Raw genomic sequence first — 17877 nt, 5'->3', positions numbered from 1 at the left:
CGCTCAGGTCTTCTTATGTCTTGTCTAGCCAGGTACATGAAGCACCTAACATTATTAACATTATTAACCCATCATTGACATTATTAACCCTGCTAACACTGGACACTTAGGGACAAACCCTGGAGGTGGTGGATTGAATCTGGGCTTGGTCAAACCAAGCCCTAGCAAAGCAGAAGAGCTTTTGGCATCTCACTGAAGATGTGGAATGTTTCTCCTTATGTTTCTGCACCAAATGCTTGCAGAATGTGACCCTGGAGGTTGTTTTAGGTCTCAGATTACAGAGCTGGGCTTTAACCATGATCACTTGGGTGCAATACTGGATCCTACATGGCATCCTCAGGAGACCTGGGATTTACTCTGCTCTCTGACACGTGTATATGCTTCTCTTTCCCATCTCTGAATGGGAATGTCTCAACCTCAGAGAGGTGTTGTGAAGATTAATTAGCTCCAGGCGAAGCCCTTTGAGATCCTCAGATGAGAGATGCTACAGAAGTGCAAAGTATTAATTTAACATTATTAAAATAATTGGTTAGTGGATGGTGAACAGAGGGCTGGTGTGAGCAGTATTTATTCTTTAATGGGAGATGAGGGGGAAATAACATTCCTCATGGTTCAGTGGTAGGAATGGTGTCTTAGTGTTTGTACTAATGGGTTAAACAGCGGCAGGACACCTCCAATTGTTAAAGATGCAGCTGATAATGAAATAGCAGGTGTTATTAAGATATACAGAGAGGTGTCATGTCTATAACATAATCTTATGCAAATAAGTCCGGGAGAGAAATATGCTCTTTTAGGTGTCTTAAGTGTAATGCGATGCCACCGGGTGGGAGTTACACACCAGCTAATTACAGCATGAATAGCACCAAATTGGGTTATATGGCAGAGGAAAGTGATCTCGGCATATTGACATGCCCAGCATGTTGGAGTTACTGATACTTTATAAAAGGGAAACAATTATCGGCTGTGCAAGGTACTCTTCTGCATAAGCAGCAACAAAGAGGGCAGAAAATAGAGCAGAGGAGCATGCAGCTCATTTTTGGGGCTGCAACGTCCCCTCTAGGCAACTGCCTTCAGCAGCTGGGCGCTTTGCCTTGTTGGTTTTGGCTTTTCAGCTGATACCATTCGAGGACTTTGGGAAAGTGATGCTAGAGATCAATCCTTCCTCTGCTCATCCTGTGGAATGATGTAATATTTCTGGTGGTGCAGAAGAAGACAGGAGGAAGAAGATTTCTTTATGGCAGGTCTATGTCTTTTTCTGCTCCCCTGAAAATCCACCAAGCTTTGCCTCTGAAGAACCAACGTTGCAGATGCTGAGCAGACACCAGTGAGAGAATAGCATGTGAACACTTGGGATGCTCCACGTGCTCCAGCTCAGGATAAAAAGGTGGTTCAGGAAAGGGAGAGGGGTGAAACCCCGGGAATAAGGCTCTGGAGAAGAGCCTCCATCACTCCTCCCTGCACAGTCCAAGCTGCAGGACACACTGGCAGGAGGCTTTATCCCTTTAGTATTGATCTCTGCAGCAACTGGGATTGGCTACCTGGTTATCAGTTATGCTGCTGGCTCAAGGAGAGGGTTCGTGATGCTGATTTAAGGGCTTGAACCCCTCCAGTAACCCAGAGCCAGGCTTGGTTTGGTTCTGTTCGGCAGAGCTCCCCCAGTTGTCACATTCGGGCATCAGCCACAACCAGGTGATTTTTTTTTCTTTTCTCCTTTGTTTTAAATTGAGAAATCACATTGGAAAAGTCAGACAGCCAAAGTCAAATGTTACGAAGTGGCAGAGCTGAGGTCATACACGGAAAAAAAGAAATAATAATGTGTGATCCTGTAATTAAAGTCTGGCTCGCAGGGTGTCAGTGCAGGGAGCAGATTTAAGAATGCAGGAACTGCTTTCAGCCTGCCAGTACCTAATTCCTGAGAGCCTGACACTGCAACCTTAACTTCAAACTAAAACCAGGCTTAGTTTGGAGCAGTTTTTCATCATTTCATCATTTGTATGGTAATACACCTTTCAACAGACATCGGGGCTGTAGGACGCATCAGTCTAATAGAGAGTGAGTCTTTGGTCTGAAGGGCCACATGTTTTAAATGCCTGTGACCAGGAAACAGCAAGGTAAGGTGGTGGTTATCATATTGCAGCTCCGTGGTAGGGCTGGGAATGCAAACCAGGTTCCTCGAAGCTTGGCCTGTACTTACGTGTTGCCCTCCCATGTGCTGGATGTGTCTGCAACCTATTGAGCTATTACGCTCGAACAGAGCCTGCCCATTTAATTTTAGGAAGCCCAGATGTTTCTACCACGCTGCATGGGGAGAAAATAAATGGGAAGGGGCTGGACTGTGGAATTTGGGCACTTGCATTTTGACACCGAGCCCAAAAGAGTTTTCTTCCAAGCTGTCCTCAGGGGAGGAGTTCCCACGCCCCACGGAGCTTTGATGGGATCGCTGTGTCTGATTGTTTAATGGAAGTGCTTCCCAAAATCTCAGGTCAGCATTTTGCTGGGCATTTCGTTCCGTGCTAGGGGACTCAAGAGTTCTGAGAGCAGTTAATCGCCAACCTGCCTGGCCCTCTGGAGACTGCACTTTTAAAATTCCTGATCCAGCATGCGGCAGCACTAAAGGGGACTTAATGGTATGAAGGCTCCCAGGGAGCAGAGCGGGAGCTGCAGCGCTGCTCTCCCTCTCCTGCAAAGCAAACCCAGAGCCTGCTGAGAACAGCAGAGATCTCCCTTTACAATTCCTGCCGCTGGAAACACCAAACTTTTCTGCACCAGAAAGATGGAGCAATTTGAATTTTAAATTGGGGTGTTCATTTTATCTAGTGTCAGCCCCCAGAGAGAAGCCAAACCCTAAAGTTTCAGTCCAGACCGCAAGCTTTGTAACACTCAGGTTCAGCCATGTATTGGGTTTGTTTTTGCGTGTCTTGCCTTGTATTTCTGTCTGCAAATCCCTGTGTGTGTGTATGCAGCAAGGACGTCGAGGGGTGATCTTGCAGCTAACCCTCCAGCAGCCCCTGTGTGTTCTCACAACTCAGGCTCCAAAGTCTGGGAGTGGGTGAATAATTTAACATCCGCACTTAGTCTTTATAGCTGATTTTAATGGGGGGTAATAGCATTGCTAATAACAAAATCCATTGAAGACACCCCGTGCAAGTCCATAACATTAGCTTAATGGCAAAAGGTAATTGGCATGCAGTTGGAGCTGTCCTTTTGTATTAACCCTGTGGGTTTCTAGGCGGACGTCCTCTTTGAAGCTGTGGACTCAGCACCACATGTTAAGTGAAATACAAATGTGTTTGTGCCAAGGGAATACAAACCTGGATTGAGCCAGGATGCATTGCTACCGATTCACATTTTTGCTTTGTGTTTACACCTGGCGGAGAAGACAAGAGATGGTGAGAGTGCTGAAAGCACTGATGGCCATGAGTGAGCAGTGGAAGGGTTGGGGGCTTGTGCTGCCCAGGTGCCACACACCCACCCCTTTCTCTAAACTGTCACTCTTTGGGAATACAGGGGCTTTTTAAAATTCAGCCCTGGGCACTTCTAATCAGGCACTTTCAAACAAGATGCTAAAGAAAACTATGCCTGTAAGGATTACTCTAGTTACTGGGTAATGGGTTGGAGGCTGCTCCTTCCCAGCATGGAGGTACCAGGAACCCAGAAGCATCACAGATTTGTGGTCTTCTCAGCAGGGCTAATGAGCATGGACTCTGCACAGCCACTCTATAAGAATATCCATCCCTTAGATGCCTCACTTCCACTGGAAAATGCAGTTTTCAGGGCTGTGGGTTTCCCCAGGTGAAGAGAGCTCAAGGATGATTGTGAAGGCTTTCCCACCTGTGCGGTCCCGAAGGGTACAATGCTGACATCCTATCAGAAATAATCGCTCCTCCTATGTCCTCACTGTTTAATCCTGGCTGCGTTTTAACCCTATCCATCTCTGTTCCCATTTGCTCAGGTGCACGAGGAAGGAGCGGTGCGAGCGCTCCAGTGAGCCTCGGAGATTCGCCTCGGAGATGAAGCAGTGCGTCCGGCTTACCGTGCATCCCAACAACATCTCTGTCTCCCAGTACAACGTGTTGGTGAGGAACCTTAATTCTTGTCCCCCTCGCATTTAACCTGCCCGTGCTGTCTGATAGACCCAGATATGTGCAACCTGCATTCGACAGGAGTAGGAAGGACTGGCAGCTCCGTGCAAGACGTTCTCCAGAATCCCTTGACTTCCTTAGTCCATTGAATTTCCCCGGCACAAAAAAAAGACTCACCATGGGAGGGCATTTGGGTTTTGTTTGCTGTGAGGGCAGGTCTGAAGGGACTCCATGCCCTGCAAATGTTGTGCACACACAGTGAGGTTGTTTACTTCCATGGAAAAGGGATTTGCGAATGGCTGGGAATGGAGCTTAGGCAAGTTAGAAATGACCTACCAGAAGGAGGACAAGGGAGAGGTAGCATGGATTATTTTGATAAGCTTCTTTCTGGGCTGGAAGTGTCTCCATCACCACCTCCACCCTGCTGCAGCACTGAGTATGCAGAGCAGAGAGGCAGGTTGCCATGCAGAGGAATTGGTCTGCCAAGGTGACTTTCATCCTCACAATATTTAGCCTTTATGGCCTAGAGCTACTCAAGTCAGCAGCCAGCACAGCACACAGTGAGTGCTGGCAGAGCAGTGGATGATCCTGATCTTTGTCCAGACCTGTGGCAAGAAATTTCTATGGATGATCTATCCAGCTCCTGGTTTCTCTCCAGACACATACCAACACCCTGCATGGTGAAGACACAGCATGCCCTAAGAAGGAGGCAGAGACCCGTTTCATCCAGGCGGCTAGGGCTCTGCCCTTTTGACCATAGTAGTTTGGGCTGGAATCAAAATTATAACTCACACCCAAAGAGCTCCATCTCTGATAAGTTGGAGGCTAGACCCACACCCCGAATGATCTCCATGGTGTTGCTCAAGGTGTATCTGCCAGACATCTTCCAGGTGATAGCTTTTGGAGTGCTGGGGTCTCTTCAGTGGTAATTAAATCAGCCTTTCAAAGCCTGCATGTCCAATCATTGCTGCTTTGTTTCAGCCTCTTAACTTTGCTATGACTTTACTTTCCTAGGCTTCAAACAAAACTGATCTGAGACATCTTAAGTCCTTTGTTCTTCTGGGAGTTCAAGGTTTCTTTTTCTTATTCTCTCAGTAGTCTTTGAATTCTTTTATGTTGGAATAAATCCTGGGGGACCAGCTGGCTCAGGGCGATTGAAACTGATAACAGAATAAAAGACCTTTACCTCTGGGTTGCTCTGGCATGGCAAGTCAATCCAGAGCTGCTGGGATCAGAAGTTGCCATCATCTGACTGTTGCCCAGTCATCTGCATGAACATTGCCACGGGAGTCTCATCCCAGTCCCTGATGGACTGGCGTCCCAGCTCATCCACAGTCACCACAGACAGTCTCCTAGCAATCTAAGGGGGAAGTACCAATGAGCAAATGATCGGTGATGTTGAGTTCTTGCACACAGGAGCAGAGAAGGTATACTTGTGGCCAGCCAATCTTCTAGCTTCTGTTTCAAACAGAAGTTTGTTGTAGGAGTTGGACTCGATGATCCTTATGGGTCTCTTCCAACTCGGGATATTCTGTAATTCTATGGACAGAGACTTGCAAAGTTGTGTCTGAGGCTGTGTCAGTCCAGTCTGTAACTGGGATCTCTGAGAAGAGAGATTGCTGTGGACTCCGTTCTTCCCTCAGTGCAGCAGCTCCAGAGCAGGCTTGTAGGATGTAGGACTTCTTGTTTGTTCAGAGTGAACCCTGGCTGATGAGGTTTGTGGCCAAGCACTACTGCTTTGTCCATTGGCATCATCTTCTGCATGGCACATCTTCATTCTGCATCTTCTGTGCTCAAAGAATTATATTCCTCAGGCAGAAGTTTCCTCTTCTCCATTGCTAACAGTGAGAACAGATTCAGTTTGAGTGATGACTCTGTCAGATACCCATACCTTTTTCCTACTCCCCAAAGACAAAATTTCCTTCCCCGTTGCCATTCCCACCGCCTGAATATAAAGATGCTCTCACACAGTCTTTATGTCATACAGAACAAAGTCCTGTCTGCTTGGCCTTTCTACTTGATGGTGCCTAGTGAACAGGCCCCAGGCCTTAGTGAAGAAAACACAGCGTGGAGAGGCAGCAAACAAGAGTTATGCTATTATCCTCTCCTGCCTTATCACCTGGATTGACCGCCTCTGTTCTTTGTGTTGGTAGAAAAAAACACTTCAGCACGCATTCCTGTCTCCTTTCAGTGGCTGCCACCACAGATGGGGCCTCATCCTCTTCACAGAGGAGGCAAGAGTGTTTGTGCCTGCCTCAAGTGTTTCCTTTAGCAATCGGTCACAACAGCTCTAAATTTGTGCTAACTACTAGGTCAATTAGCAGGTGCTAGAAGTACCCTGGCATGCTTCTCTGCCTCTGGATGTGGCCTGACTGTGATTGGGGTGGGTTGGGCAGGACTCTTGGTGGTGGACAGAAGTGGTGCTGGACTTCAGTTTGTGTGGGAAGTTGGAGGATTGAGAGGGTCTTTCTCCAAAGCACGACTACATTTGACAACAGCCATGTGGTTCTTTTCTTTCGTGACCATAGGCAAAGCCAGTGGGTGCTGTGACCTCCAACAACGTGGGCAATCCCTCCCTTACAGCTTTGTTTGTGTGCCGTACCCTGTTACAGCATGTCCCCAAGGCCAACCTCTTCCTTGGTGGGATGGGCAGAAGTTGGTTGTGCCTCTAGGGACAGAGGCCGTGTGTGGTGGACTGAAGCCTGTAACTAGACTCTCCTTACGCAGGAACATGGTGACAAGAGCGCTCCCCCATCTGCTGATGCTAGGAGAGCAGGCCGTAGAGAGTTAGACTGGAGCGCTACAGTTTCTCTGTAGTCTGCAGAGTGCCTCTTGTGAGTAGTGGTCACCTTCCTCAGAAACCGCGTGCCGTGGGGCCACCAAAGCCCCGGTCTTCACAGCCAAAAGCTCCCTGTCTAACCTTACACTTGCATGACAGATAGCGAGCACTCCCTCCCCTCCACCAGCACTGGGAACGCAGTGCAGTTGTCCCCGCATAGCCACACATCACTTGTGTCAGCATCGGCATCTCATCCCTCTCCCCCTCCGCACACACATCCCTCTCCCGAATCGCTGCTTTCTGTTGAAGGAGGATGCTCTCTCTAGCAAGAGGCTCTTTGTCCGACCTCTCCAGTGTAATTCTCTCCTGCTGGCTCAGTTCTGTTAGTCAGCTCAGTATTTTCTCCTTTTTTTTTTTTTTTTTTTTTTTTTCCTGTCTCTTCTCCCCTCCCTCCTTCTTTGCTTGCAGCTGGTCTTGGAGACCTACAACGTCCCTGAGCTGTCCGCAGGAGTCAACTGCACCTTCGAGGACCTTTCGGAGATGGATGGCTTGGTGGTGGGCAGTCAGATCCAATGCATCTCACCAGCTGCCAAAGAGGTGCCCCAGATCATCACTGAGAACGGTGGGTACCCCACATCCCCCCTACCTGTCCCATTGCTCCCTCCCTTCCTCACCTTTCACCCTTCTTCTTTCCTTTTGATTTTTCTCCAAGCAGAATTTGGCTTTTGGGAGCCTGAGGACAGGGCAGGCACAACACAGGGCTAGGTGGGATGCTGTGCTGCTGCTTGCTGTGGCAGATACCCCTAGCACGAGTGAGCTGGATGTGCGTGTATTTATGTGTGCACATGTGTAAGCGTTGAGCTCCAATACCAGTACCTGCATTAATGTGCTTATATGTGTGATAGTGTGTGTCTTCAGACTGCCACCGAGTGGCAGTTGCATATATCTAGCAAAGACAAGAGACACGCAGGATCTCCACTCATTTATTGCCCGGGCAGGTGTTACACAGCCCAGGGAATGACTGTAAATGCTCTCAGCTCACCCCATCCCACGCAGCAACCACAAAGTCATGCAGACATGAATGATCCTTTCCATAATTTTATCCCTCTCCTCCCAACTTTTCTTCTGTATGCTCAGTTCCTTGTCTCTGCTCCTGGCTTTTATTCCCTTCATCTGTCCTAGGTTTGTTACTGTCTCTCTCCCAAAACAGTCTAATACCTTGTCTCCAGGGACAGACCTCTTACCCCCAGCTTCGTGCCCTTTTTGGCTTCCCTTTTCCAATCACTTTTCTGGTACTTCCAAAAGCACACGTGGCTTTTACAGAGATTTGCTATAAAAACCACAACTCTGTTGATCATCTCAGAGAGGATACTCTTGTTTCATTCCTTAGCTGCTTATGAAATTTTACTGGAAAGTCTTTGAGGATCCTCTCAAGCCACAGAAATGAAGTTACACAAGCTGTCACCACCATCCCCTCTCTGCTCTCCCCAAGCTGCATGTGCTCTCCGCTGAGAACCCAAAACAAGCCCCCAAAGGGCCTTTCCCATTTTCAGGTCCCACTGAATCATCACTCGTGTTTGCCTACCGAGATAACTGCCAGGAACTATTTCCTTGGTATGGACATCTGTCAGGCTATAAATGATGAGCAAATAAACACAGCGATGGAAGCTTAGAGCAGGACAAGAGGGAGAGATTTATATGAAGCATGGTTTTCAGAAATGCTGGGCACCTGCGGCTTGTATCAGCTTCAGCAGCTGGTGCTCTGCACCTCTGCAAAGACCAAGTCCTCCACGCACAGTGCCAGAAACTGGATTTGAACCAGAGGATGTGTGGCTCTGCAGCACATCTGATCCCCGGAGCCATCCAATCCTCACATCCTGTTTTAAAATATATGCAAGACGCTGGCAGAGTTGTTAAATACAAAGTGGTTAACGGAGCTGTCGAAGCCACCGGTGGCAGATGGGCAGCAGAGTCGAGCACTGGCAGCAAAATGTGTTTAGTGAAGTGCGTGGTGTGTGTGATGTGTGTGTGTGTGTGTGTGTGTGCGTGGCTACGTGTGTGCCCAGAGGTGGGTGAGCGTGCTTGCAGGCGCACGCACAAGTTGTCATGTTTGCTTTGGCCTGATTGATTAATGAATCTTTCAGGTGAGAAAGAAAATAATAGAGGTGAAAGGGCTGGCCAAGTCAAAGTCTTGAATTAAACATGGGGTCCTTTCCCAACCAAATTACTGCAATTGCTCCACCCGGTTGTTTCCTGCAGCTGACTGGCTTTGAATGGGGCTTTGGTGTTGGAAGGGGTAGCAATTTGCTTGGCATGGGAGAAGTGGGAAAGGGGAGATGGTATGTAGGGGCTGAGGGCCAAGTTTTGCTGCAGATGGGTCTGCTATGGAGATGGACTGGCCCTTATGGAAGCGTCGTAGTGGATGTCTCTCATGTTGAGTTGGGGTTTTTTGTAGCCAAAAGCTGGAGCGTGTGGGCTTTGTGGTGAGTAGAGTGAATGAGCCCAGAGGAAATGTTCACATAAGAACCTCTCTGTCCATCAGCATTTCTTATGGTGCAGCCAGGGAACCCCTACCCTATCACTGTTACAGTGTCTGTCCTCCTTGCTCACTCCTTCGTTATGCTTTCTCAAGGTATAACTGCCCTTTGGGGACAGGATCTGGAGGTGGCCTTCTTAAGGCATGGTTGTCCTGGATATTGGGTCAGAAATGCTAAGTAATGGTGAAAAGAAAGTATATTTTTCTGAATCCCCTCAGGAAAGCAGGTGTCTTTATCCTTCAGGCAGTGCATGCACATGCCGCCAATGCTTGGGGTCAAATATTCTACAGCCCCTTCCTCCTGGGGACTTCAGATGAACCTGCAAAAGTGAAGAGCTGTGTGGACACTAATCCATTTTAATGGCCTCTTTATTCCAGCCATCTCCACCCTCTCTTTCAGCTTAACTTTCTTACTTGCCAGAGTGACTTATCATAGTTTTGTAATTAGTGAGATGTGGCCTAGACCTATTGGTATCATCTAGCCCAGACTCTGCTCCCAGGTAGGATAATTTCCAGTGGTGAAGACCTGATCCATCACTCCAGCACCATGACTTGGGGAGATGAACTTGTTGAATAACTGGGCTTTAGAAGGATTTTATTGTACTTCCTACATCTACTGAGGATAGACTAGCCAAAGTAGTGGGTGTTATGGCCATTGGGGCTCAGCTAACAAAGCAGTCACACACTGATGTGTCTGTTTTTTCCTCAGGAGACCATCACATCGTTCAGCTCCAGCTCAAGTCCAAGGAAACGGGTATGACCTTTGCCAGCACCAGCTTCGTCTTCTACAACTGCAGCGTCCACAACTCGTACGTTGGTTTTCTTTGATACCTGCTTTCTGTCCCACTCCTGGGTCTGCCACAGGACCCCACTGCTGGCTGGGGAACGTGTCCCTTGGGAAGTTGGTCAAGTGGGGAGGAGGCCAGCAGTCAGGGTCACTCAGGTGAAGGTCAGCATGGTGAAATCCCTTCTGGGAAGACCAGAAGTAGTACAGTGAACATTTATTCTGCTTCTGAGCCTGCTATGGAGGAAGGCATTGCCTTGAGTAGGGTACCTCCTCATGTGTCCCTCAGGTAGAGGAGCATCAGTGGGATTTTGCCAGTCAAGTGAGTCTAAAACTAACCATGACCTCAGCAAATTGCCCTTTCATCTTCCTAGTAAATGGTTGTTTGTGGATGGCTGGATCCTGCCCAGCTACATGTACCTCCAGCCCTCCTCCATGCTGTCAGTCCCACCAGCTGGAGCCTGTCCCAAGGTGTTTAGCATGGGATTGGGTCCTCAAATCTTAGAAGATGGGAGTTGCTGGTTCCTGTGTGATGTGAAGCGAGCAGGGAACACCCAGCTGTTTTCCTCAAGCCCATCTTTTCCATCCTGCAAGCTCCTTTCTTGCCCTGCACCCCATTTTTCTGGGGTATAGCTGGCACACAGGGCTGTATAGGAGCTGCCCCACTAGCACAGGTCTGCCAAAGCAGAAGGATGTTCTTCCAGCAGGTTGATCCACCCCTGAGCAAGGCTGAGCAGCTCTGTCACCACCACTGAGCCATCAGAAGTGCCAAAAGCAGATAATTACCACAGCTCAGCAATTCACAAGGAAAGGCAAATCCTATTTCCATGTTCCTGCTGCTTTGACAAACAGCGTCAGAAAGCAAGTGTTGGGGGTGGGGGGGAGAGAGCAGGAGAGATGGTGGTGTTAAATATTTATGGCATGTTTTGGTTTCCTACTTGACAAACTATAATACACTATCCATTTTTAATTTGATGTATCAGAGCAAGCACTTGTTACCAATTTGAAGAACAGCTCGCTGCACCAGAGCTGAAAGTGGATTGGAGATGAATGAGATTTCATGCAAAGACAGGGGAGAGGGGGTGTGTGTCTGCCTGCTGGGTTGAGCCAAGATGTACTGGAGGCAGGTTTTTTACTTCTGCCCATTAAAAACCCAGCAGCACATACAGGCCAGGGAATTTCCCCCCCAGGTCCCTTCCGGGTGCTTCAGAGACTGTAGCAACATGAAGGTTTCTGACAGTGTGAGCAGCCAGGAGTTGCTCCCATCCAGTGCTTGTTTTGTATAAAGAGCTTGTTACGGCTCAGTTTGGTTCCTGGTGAGCAGACATCATATCAGATAAAAAAAAAAAGTGTGATGTAGGTAGAAGTCAGTGCTGTAAAACAGCCACAAAAAGTGTCTGTAGCTCTTACTCTACAGGGTCTATGGGTATGGGAGAAAAAAGCCTTCCCAGGTGGTGGGAATGGCTCTTTCCTACAAGCTGAATAGGTGACTTCTTACACGTGCCCTCTGCTTCCCAGTCAAGTGCTGTGATAGTCTTTGTATCTCTTCTGAGATGAGGAAGAGTACAGTCAGCATATCTGCAGCGTATCTGCATCCCTCCATGCCCTCCATGGGCATCACGCTGCCCTCCAGCCCCTACCTTGGGCACCTTCTCATGATGTATTTGCAGCTCCCAGGGCACTGCTGCTGTTCAGCAGCAAGAACATTGGAGTTTCCCATCTGACCTCGACCCCTTTTCTGTTCTTGAATTTCTTGAGCATGCTTTGAGCATGTTACACTCAGAATCTTGCTATGATCAAAAGGGGAACACACCTTGTGCATGAAGCCAAGAACTTGTTAATCTAACTAAAAGTAGTAACAGGGTAACCAAAACACAACAAAAATATTGGTAGTCTAGTTAGACTGGTATTAAAGCAGTCTCAGTTATCTAATTAATGTAAGACACATGGGTCACAGCAACAACCAGCTCAGGCCATGGCAAGCCAAGTGCCTTCCTGAGACCTTACAGGATCAGACCAGTTCAAAGCCCATGGTCTTCTGTTCCTATTGTTACAGCAATCTTTGCTGGGCTATTTTTCCCTTCAGGAAATACTTTCGTGGTCTGTCCTGTTGGCTGAAGGGGCTGGGTTGGCCAAGTGACCACTCTTTATCTCCCTCTCCAGGTGTCTGTCCTGCGTGGAGAGCCCTTACCGGTGCCACTGGTGCAAGTACCGCCACGTCTGCACTCACGATCCCAGCTCCTGCTCCTTCCAGGAGGGACGAGTCAAGCTGCCTGAGGTAGGTAGGAGTGTGTGCTGCGTGTGGAGGCTTCTCAAGGCTGATGTGGGTCAGAACAACAGTCCATGAAGCCTTCTCCAGCCCTGGTCCCACCTCGGAGCTACAAGCAGTCGATGGCAAGTTCCTGGCACCGAGGGACTGGGAAGGATGGGAAATGCTGGGTGTACATCTCCACCTGGAGAGAAGGAGGGGAGGTTGCCTCTAAGCAAATACTCCAAGCTGCTGAGATCTTGGGGGGATTTAGGGCTACATCCACAGCGGCAGTGGATTTTGGTAGTGCTTTGAGCCTGTCAGTGGCTTTGTGGGTTTGGAGCCTAATGACCAGTATATCAAACCGCTTCCAGCTGGGGCTGGGGAATGCCTCATTGCCAGTCACTGAGCTAGAGCTGAACTGGACCTTGGGGCTTAATACAGAGCTGGCTGCTGTGCTGCAAACACTGTCTGGCTGGTATTGTAACTAACGAGCACTTGCAGACAAGTGGAGCTCCGGAGAATACAAATAGGAAGCCACTTAATTACTTCCTGGTCAGGAACGGTCTGAAAGCATCCCGGCCTGTCTGCTAAATGACCTGAGATGGCTCGTTGTTTGCCTGGCCCAAGGGACCAGTACCCATTAAGAGATCTGATATCTGCTGAACCACTGGGCACGGAGGCGGCGGCTGAAACCTCCGCCGACGTGTGCTGCATTTGGAGGCTGAAATCCACGCTGCTCCCAGAGCTGCCTGCTGGGTCTGGTGTCTTTAAAACGTCCCCCTGCCTGAACCCCAGGCCTTGTCTGAAGCAGCTTTGTGGCACCAAACAACACGTGCGGAGTGGTTTCACACCCCTACGGCATCCCCTGTTCCCTCTCCATCCTCCCCTGACATATGTGCTGGTTGAGATGTCCCGGATCAGACATCCTGAACTACAGAGGCACTGGGACAACCATAAAAATTCATGAGCAGGGAGGTTCCCAGCTCTTTGTCTAGCAGGATTCAGCATCTGCTGTTATTCTGCTGCAAAACTTGCTGAGAACTTGGAGAGAGGACGTTTGACACCCCATGCTGGGGGCGAAGTGGTGCAGGAAGGCAGCCCAGGGTCCAGCCCTTCTGGTAAGCCTGTCCCAACAACACAACACCTATGGCTATGCATGAAGCCTTGGCAGAATTTGGTCAGTCCTGCTGGCACACCTGCCACATCTGGCAGTGCAGGATCACCTTCCCAGTTCCCATCTCTTCTCTCCCCCAGCCCCTGCACAGTGGAAGATTTACAAATCTCAGTGCATCTCTTCCTCCCTCGGGTCCCATCATATCCCTGGTATTTCTGACACTTGCTTACATCAGAAAGGAGATCTGAGATGCTCTGCATCATCCCAGCTCCTTTGGGAAGAGACTGGGGATCACACAGCACCTGATCCTCACTCTATCTCCATCAAGGTTTTGATCTGCAGCACTGGGGAGGAGGCAGTGGGCCCTGTCCTCTCCAGATCGCCCCATTTGAGCACTCCTTTTCCATCACTGCTTTATGATCTCTCATTGGGATTCCTAAAGGCACCACCTTCTTTCTATTGAGAAACTGTCTTCTCACTGACATACCTCCATTTAAATCTCCACTGTTTTCTGGTTTCGCCTTTATTTGTTTCATTTTCTGTCCTGTATCAGGCCTATTCATTGAGTGAGATCCCTGAACAATAGAAACCATTTGGTATCTTGAAGCCAAACCTGGCTCCTCATCGCCTTTTCAGACCTCCACCCAGTTCCCGATCATGCAACTCAACTAATCAGGTCAACAAGTCCAAGGTCCACTTCCAGCCTTCCCAATTCTGTCTTCAGTAGTGCCCCAAACCTACCAACATCTTGACTGGGCCTATTTTTACTGGCCTTTCATCTCCATCTGCAGTTCTGCTTTCCTCCACAAGTACTTCAACTCCCTGAGGATGCACAAAGGGCGTGTTGGGTACCATCTGGGGATGGCTGTCTCCTAAATTTTGTACGTCTCCAGGAGGTTCTGGTGGGAAACTGTCCTCCCAGCGTGGGATGGTCGCACCATCCCATTTGCAGTCCTTCCATCAGTCTGCTGAGCAGATTAGCATGGCCGGCTTCCAGGATCGTATGGTCTGCTTGCACCACGAGACTCGCTGCCAAGCAAACAAATATTAGTGCTACTTTGCCGTATGGACCGGTGCCAGCAACTCCCTCCCTCTGTAATCATCACTGCTGGCGTGCGAAACCTGCTCCCCCTCCTCCACACCGTGGTCTTCACTCTCTCTTTGCTGGTACACCCACCTCCAGGTGTTTCCTTTTGCCTGTACAGCATCTTGCCCCCATATGGGTTGAGGCTTCCCACTCTCCAGATGGCCAGGGCTGCAAAGGGACCGGTGGGGCTGATATCCATCACCCCTGGGCCATCCTGGGGTACTTTAAAGGGAGGTTTGCACCCTTGTGTACTTCTGGCTCTGTTATTTCCTTGGCATATCTCACAGGTTTCTGGATTCCCATGGGATCAGCTTGCCCTTCTTACAGGTGTCCTGCAAGTCTTAAAAAAAAATATTAAAAAAAATGTGTTTTTCTGATTTTTATTTTTGCTTGAAGTATGGGTTGCTGGTGAATGCGGAACACAGGATGAATTTGAGACTGACCCTGATGGAGAACAGAAAGGCCTTGGCCATCAACCATGCTGTTCAGAAGGGAAAATGCTGTTTTTCCCTGTACAGCACGTGATCTAGTGCCCAGGGTGGCTTTTGAATCACACGGTGGACAGCAGTGATCTGTCCATCTGGGCTGGGGCAGGCCAGTTGTCCTAGCATCACCCAGCAAAACCAACCCAGAGATGAGGATAAGGCAGAAGAGGCACATCCCTCGCTGTGAGCAAGAAGCCAGGACTTGATATTTGTCATTTGTCAGGTGCTTGGTGAATCAGCTCGGCCCATAATGGGGCTGAACCAACTAGTCTGGGAGCCTTGGGAAAGCCCGTGTTTGCTCCTGGTTAAGAACTCCAGCATGGCCATAAAGCAAGAGTATTTATGATTATGGTGCTGAACTCAATCAAATAGGGTTGACGATGTCTCTGGATGATTTGCAGCAGAAATACTTCACCTTGACGTATAATTTCCCTTTACAGCAGGTTTTTGAAAGCCAAGTGCACTTACTTGAAATATACCAAGTGACTTCTTGCTTTATAAAGGGGATCTGATATTATTGCTATTGAGGGCGGGAAGGGGGAGAAGGATGAAAGGAAGATATTTTAATACTTAAGTGGATTTTTGTTTTTATTGTTTGTTTGCTTGTGGTTTTGTCTTTTTTTTTTTTTTTTTTTTTTTTTTTTTCCTGAACAGAGCAGGTGGCAAAAAAAAAATGGAGAGAATTACAGTTCAGAGGGGAGCAGGCTTTGTCTATACGTGTTTCTTGGGCATCCTTTTTTTTCTGATTTTGACATTTGTTGCTGACTATTGCAAAAGTCATGGTGCAGGTTTAACGTTACCCTGCAAAGCCTTGCATTGTAGCCTGATACCCTGTGAAATCAACCTTTCTTGACACAACCACCGGGTAAGAGCTCACTCATTTTCTTCTGTAAATGCACAAAACAGCCAATAGCGGAGGGAAACTGAGGCACAGAGGAATATATCAATTGATGTGAGGGTCCCGTTATGAAGAGATCTCACCTCTCCTGATGCCTATTCTCTCCTGATATATTCACCCATCTCTCCTGCTGTCTGTTACCCAACACACCTGATCCAGGGACATAGTTCTCATAGTTTTATACATGTTGGGCTGGTGGGTAAGCTGGGGTAGCCTACTTGAGCTGATGGGATAAAGGATTAAGGCTTCTTTTGTGCTGTCTTCTGTAAGATGAACACTATCTTGTTCTGGGCCTTGCAAGGAATTTATCTTTGTGGGGGGGAAAGAGAGGGGAAAAAAAGGCAAAAGCGAAAAGCAGGCCCAGATAACAAATCTGTTATCTGCTGGGTTTAAAAGATACATAATCATTTAATTACCTTGAAGGAGGTTTTCATCTTTCCCTGCTCAGCCGATTTGTGCGCGTGTGTTTTTCTTCCTCCCCCAAACAAGCTTTTTATTAAAAGGATTTTCATCTGCCGCCGAAAAAAGAGACGAGAAGAAAAGATCTCGCACCAAAGTGTTTTATGTCGAGTTGTACGTGCTAATGACAGTAAAACCCACATAAAAGCAACGACTGCTTCAAATATTAATTTGTCAAAAGCGATGGAAAGCTGTGTGAGCTGCATGCTGGCAAGCAGCTGCTGAGGAGTAGAGCGCTGCTTTGCCTGGTGCTTGCTGAATGGAGAGCAGGGTCTGCAATGAAATGCACTGATTTATCCATGGTGTGCTGCTTGTTTTTCCTGGGGGTGATTATGGGGAGAAGCACGGGGTGAAACAGAAGGCAGGGAGGGATAAGGGCAGTTCAGCTTGCCACCAGTAGTGCCTGTGTCTCCTTATCACGGGCTTTGTAGGAAACTCAGCACCCTTGGCCACCCTGCTGGTGCACCTCAGCTTGGCTCAGGGAAGGCTTTAGGCAGGCAGCTTGCTCCAGACGAGCAAGCATGTCTCCAGGAACCCCAAATGTCCTGCTTCATGCTCTTTATAGGGAAGGCATGATGCCCAGCTCCCCCCAAGTGCACCCCTGCAGAAACACCCATGTGGCTTCACCAGGGAAGTGCAGAGGACCCCCAGGGACACCTGATGAGCTTGGTGACCTCCTCGCTCCCTTGCGTGGACAAACCTTCTGATGATGCTTCTTCAGTCGTTGCTGTGGCAACTGCTCAGTTTCCCTCCTGCTCCTGTTTCCAGCCCCCGTTAACCCGGCCAGAGAAGCAGCTGCTGGAAGCATCAGTGCAGGGAGGAGAAAAAAAAAATCAAATTAATGTCTCTCTTATTTCTCAGGGATGCTAATGACAGCGTCAGCAAGGCCAGTACCAGAGGAGTGAATCCTTCCCCGCTTGTTGATCATCCTCTCACTCATCCTGGCACCTGTCTATCATTAAGGGGAGGATGTGAGGTGTAGTTTCTATGGAAACTGCAGAAAACCTGCTGCACCCAAGTGCTGTGAGCAGGCAGGGGACCAGCAGGGGAGGCATGGGGACCAGGAGCAGCTCCGGGCAGGCAGCAGAGAGCATGCAGACCCTAAAAGATAGTGTCTGCACCCCATGCGGATAGGATGGGGCATAGTGGTGCAGGCATTTCGTGGCACATCCATTTTAACAGCGGGTGGGGGGTTGGTGTTTATCAGCTGCTAAATTCTTTAGGAGGGTTTCCAAGCGTGTGTCCTGTCCTGTTGGCATCCTGTCCGGAGGGTGGGGGGGGGGATCCAGGAGGGAGTTATAGCTGATGGTTTGGATCGAGCTGTAGCTCAGGGCTCCTGGTGGTTTGGCATTCCAGGCTGTGGAATTTCAGCCCTTGGCCATCATTTAAGCCCTTTCCCAGA

At 48.8% G+C, this 17877-nt stretch overlaps 1 protein-coding gene across 4 annotated transcripts in view; it reads left to right on the top strand.

Moving 5' to 3' along the window:
- The window catches only part of PLXNA4 (plexin A4), a 407281-nt gene that overhangs the window by 292996 nt on the left and 96408 nt on the right, over positions 1–17877 (top strand). For all 4 annotated transcript variants that reach the window (XM_084518707.1, XM_084518708.1, XM_084518710.1 and 1 more), the window contains 4 exons: positions 3953–4076; positions 7330–7483; positions 10107–10206; positions 12345–12459. In XM_084518707.1, the coding sequence (XP_084374833.1) occupies positions 3953–4076; positions 7330–7483; positions 10107–10206; positions 12345–12459 (493 nt within the window). The remainder of the gene's footprint in view (positions 1–3952; positions 4077–7329; positions 7484–10106; positions 10207–12344; positions 12460–17877) is intronic.

This window comes from Aythya ferina, assembly GCF_964211825.1.
Source record: "Aythya ferina genome assembly, chromosome: 1".
Lineage (NCBI taxonomy): Eukaryota > Metazoa > Chordata > Aves > Anseriformes > Anatidae > Aythya > Aythya ferina.
The sequence above is the reverse complement of the archived record's forward strand: the minus strand, read 5'-3'. Positions and strand labels throughout refer to the sequence as shown.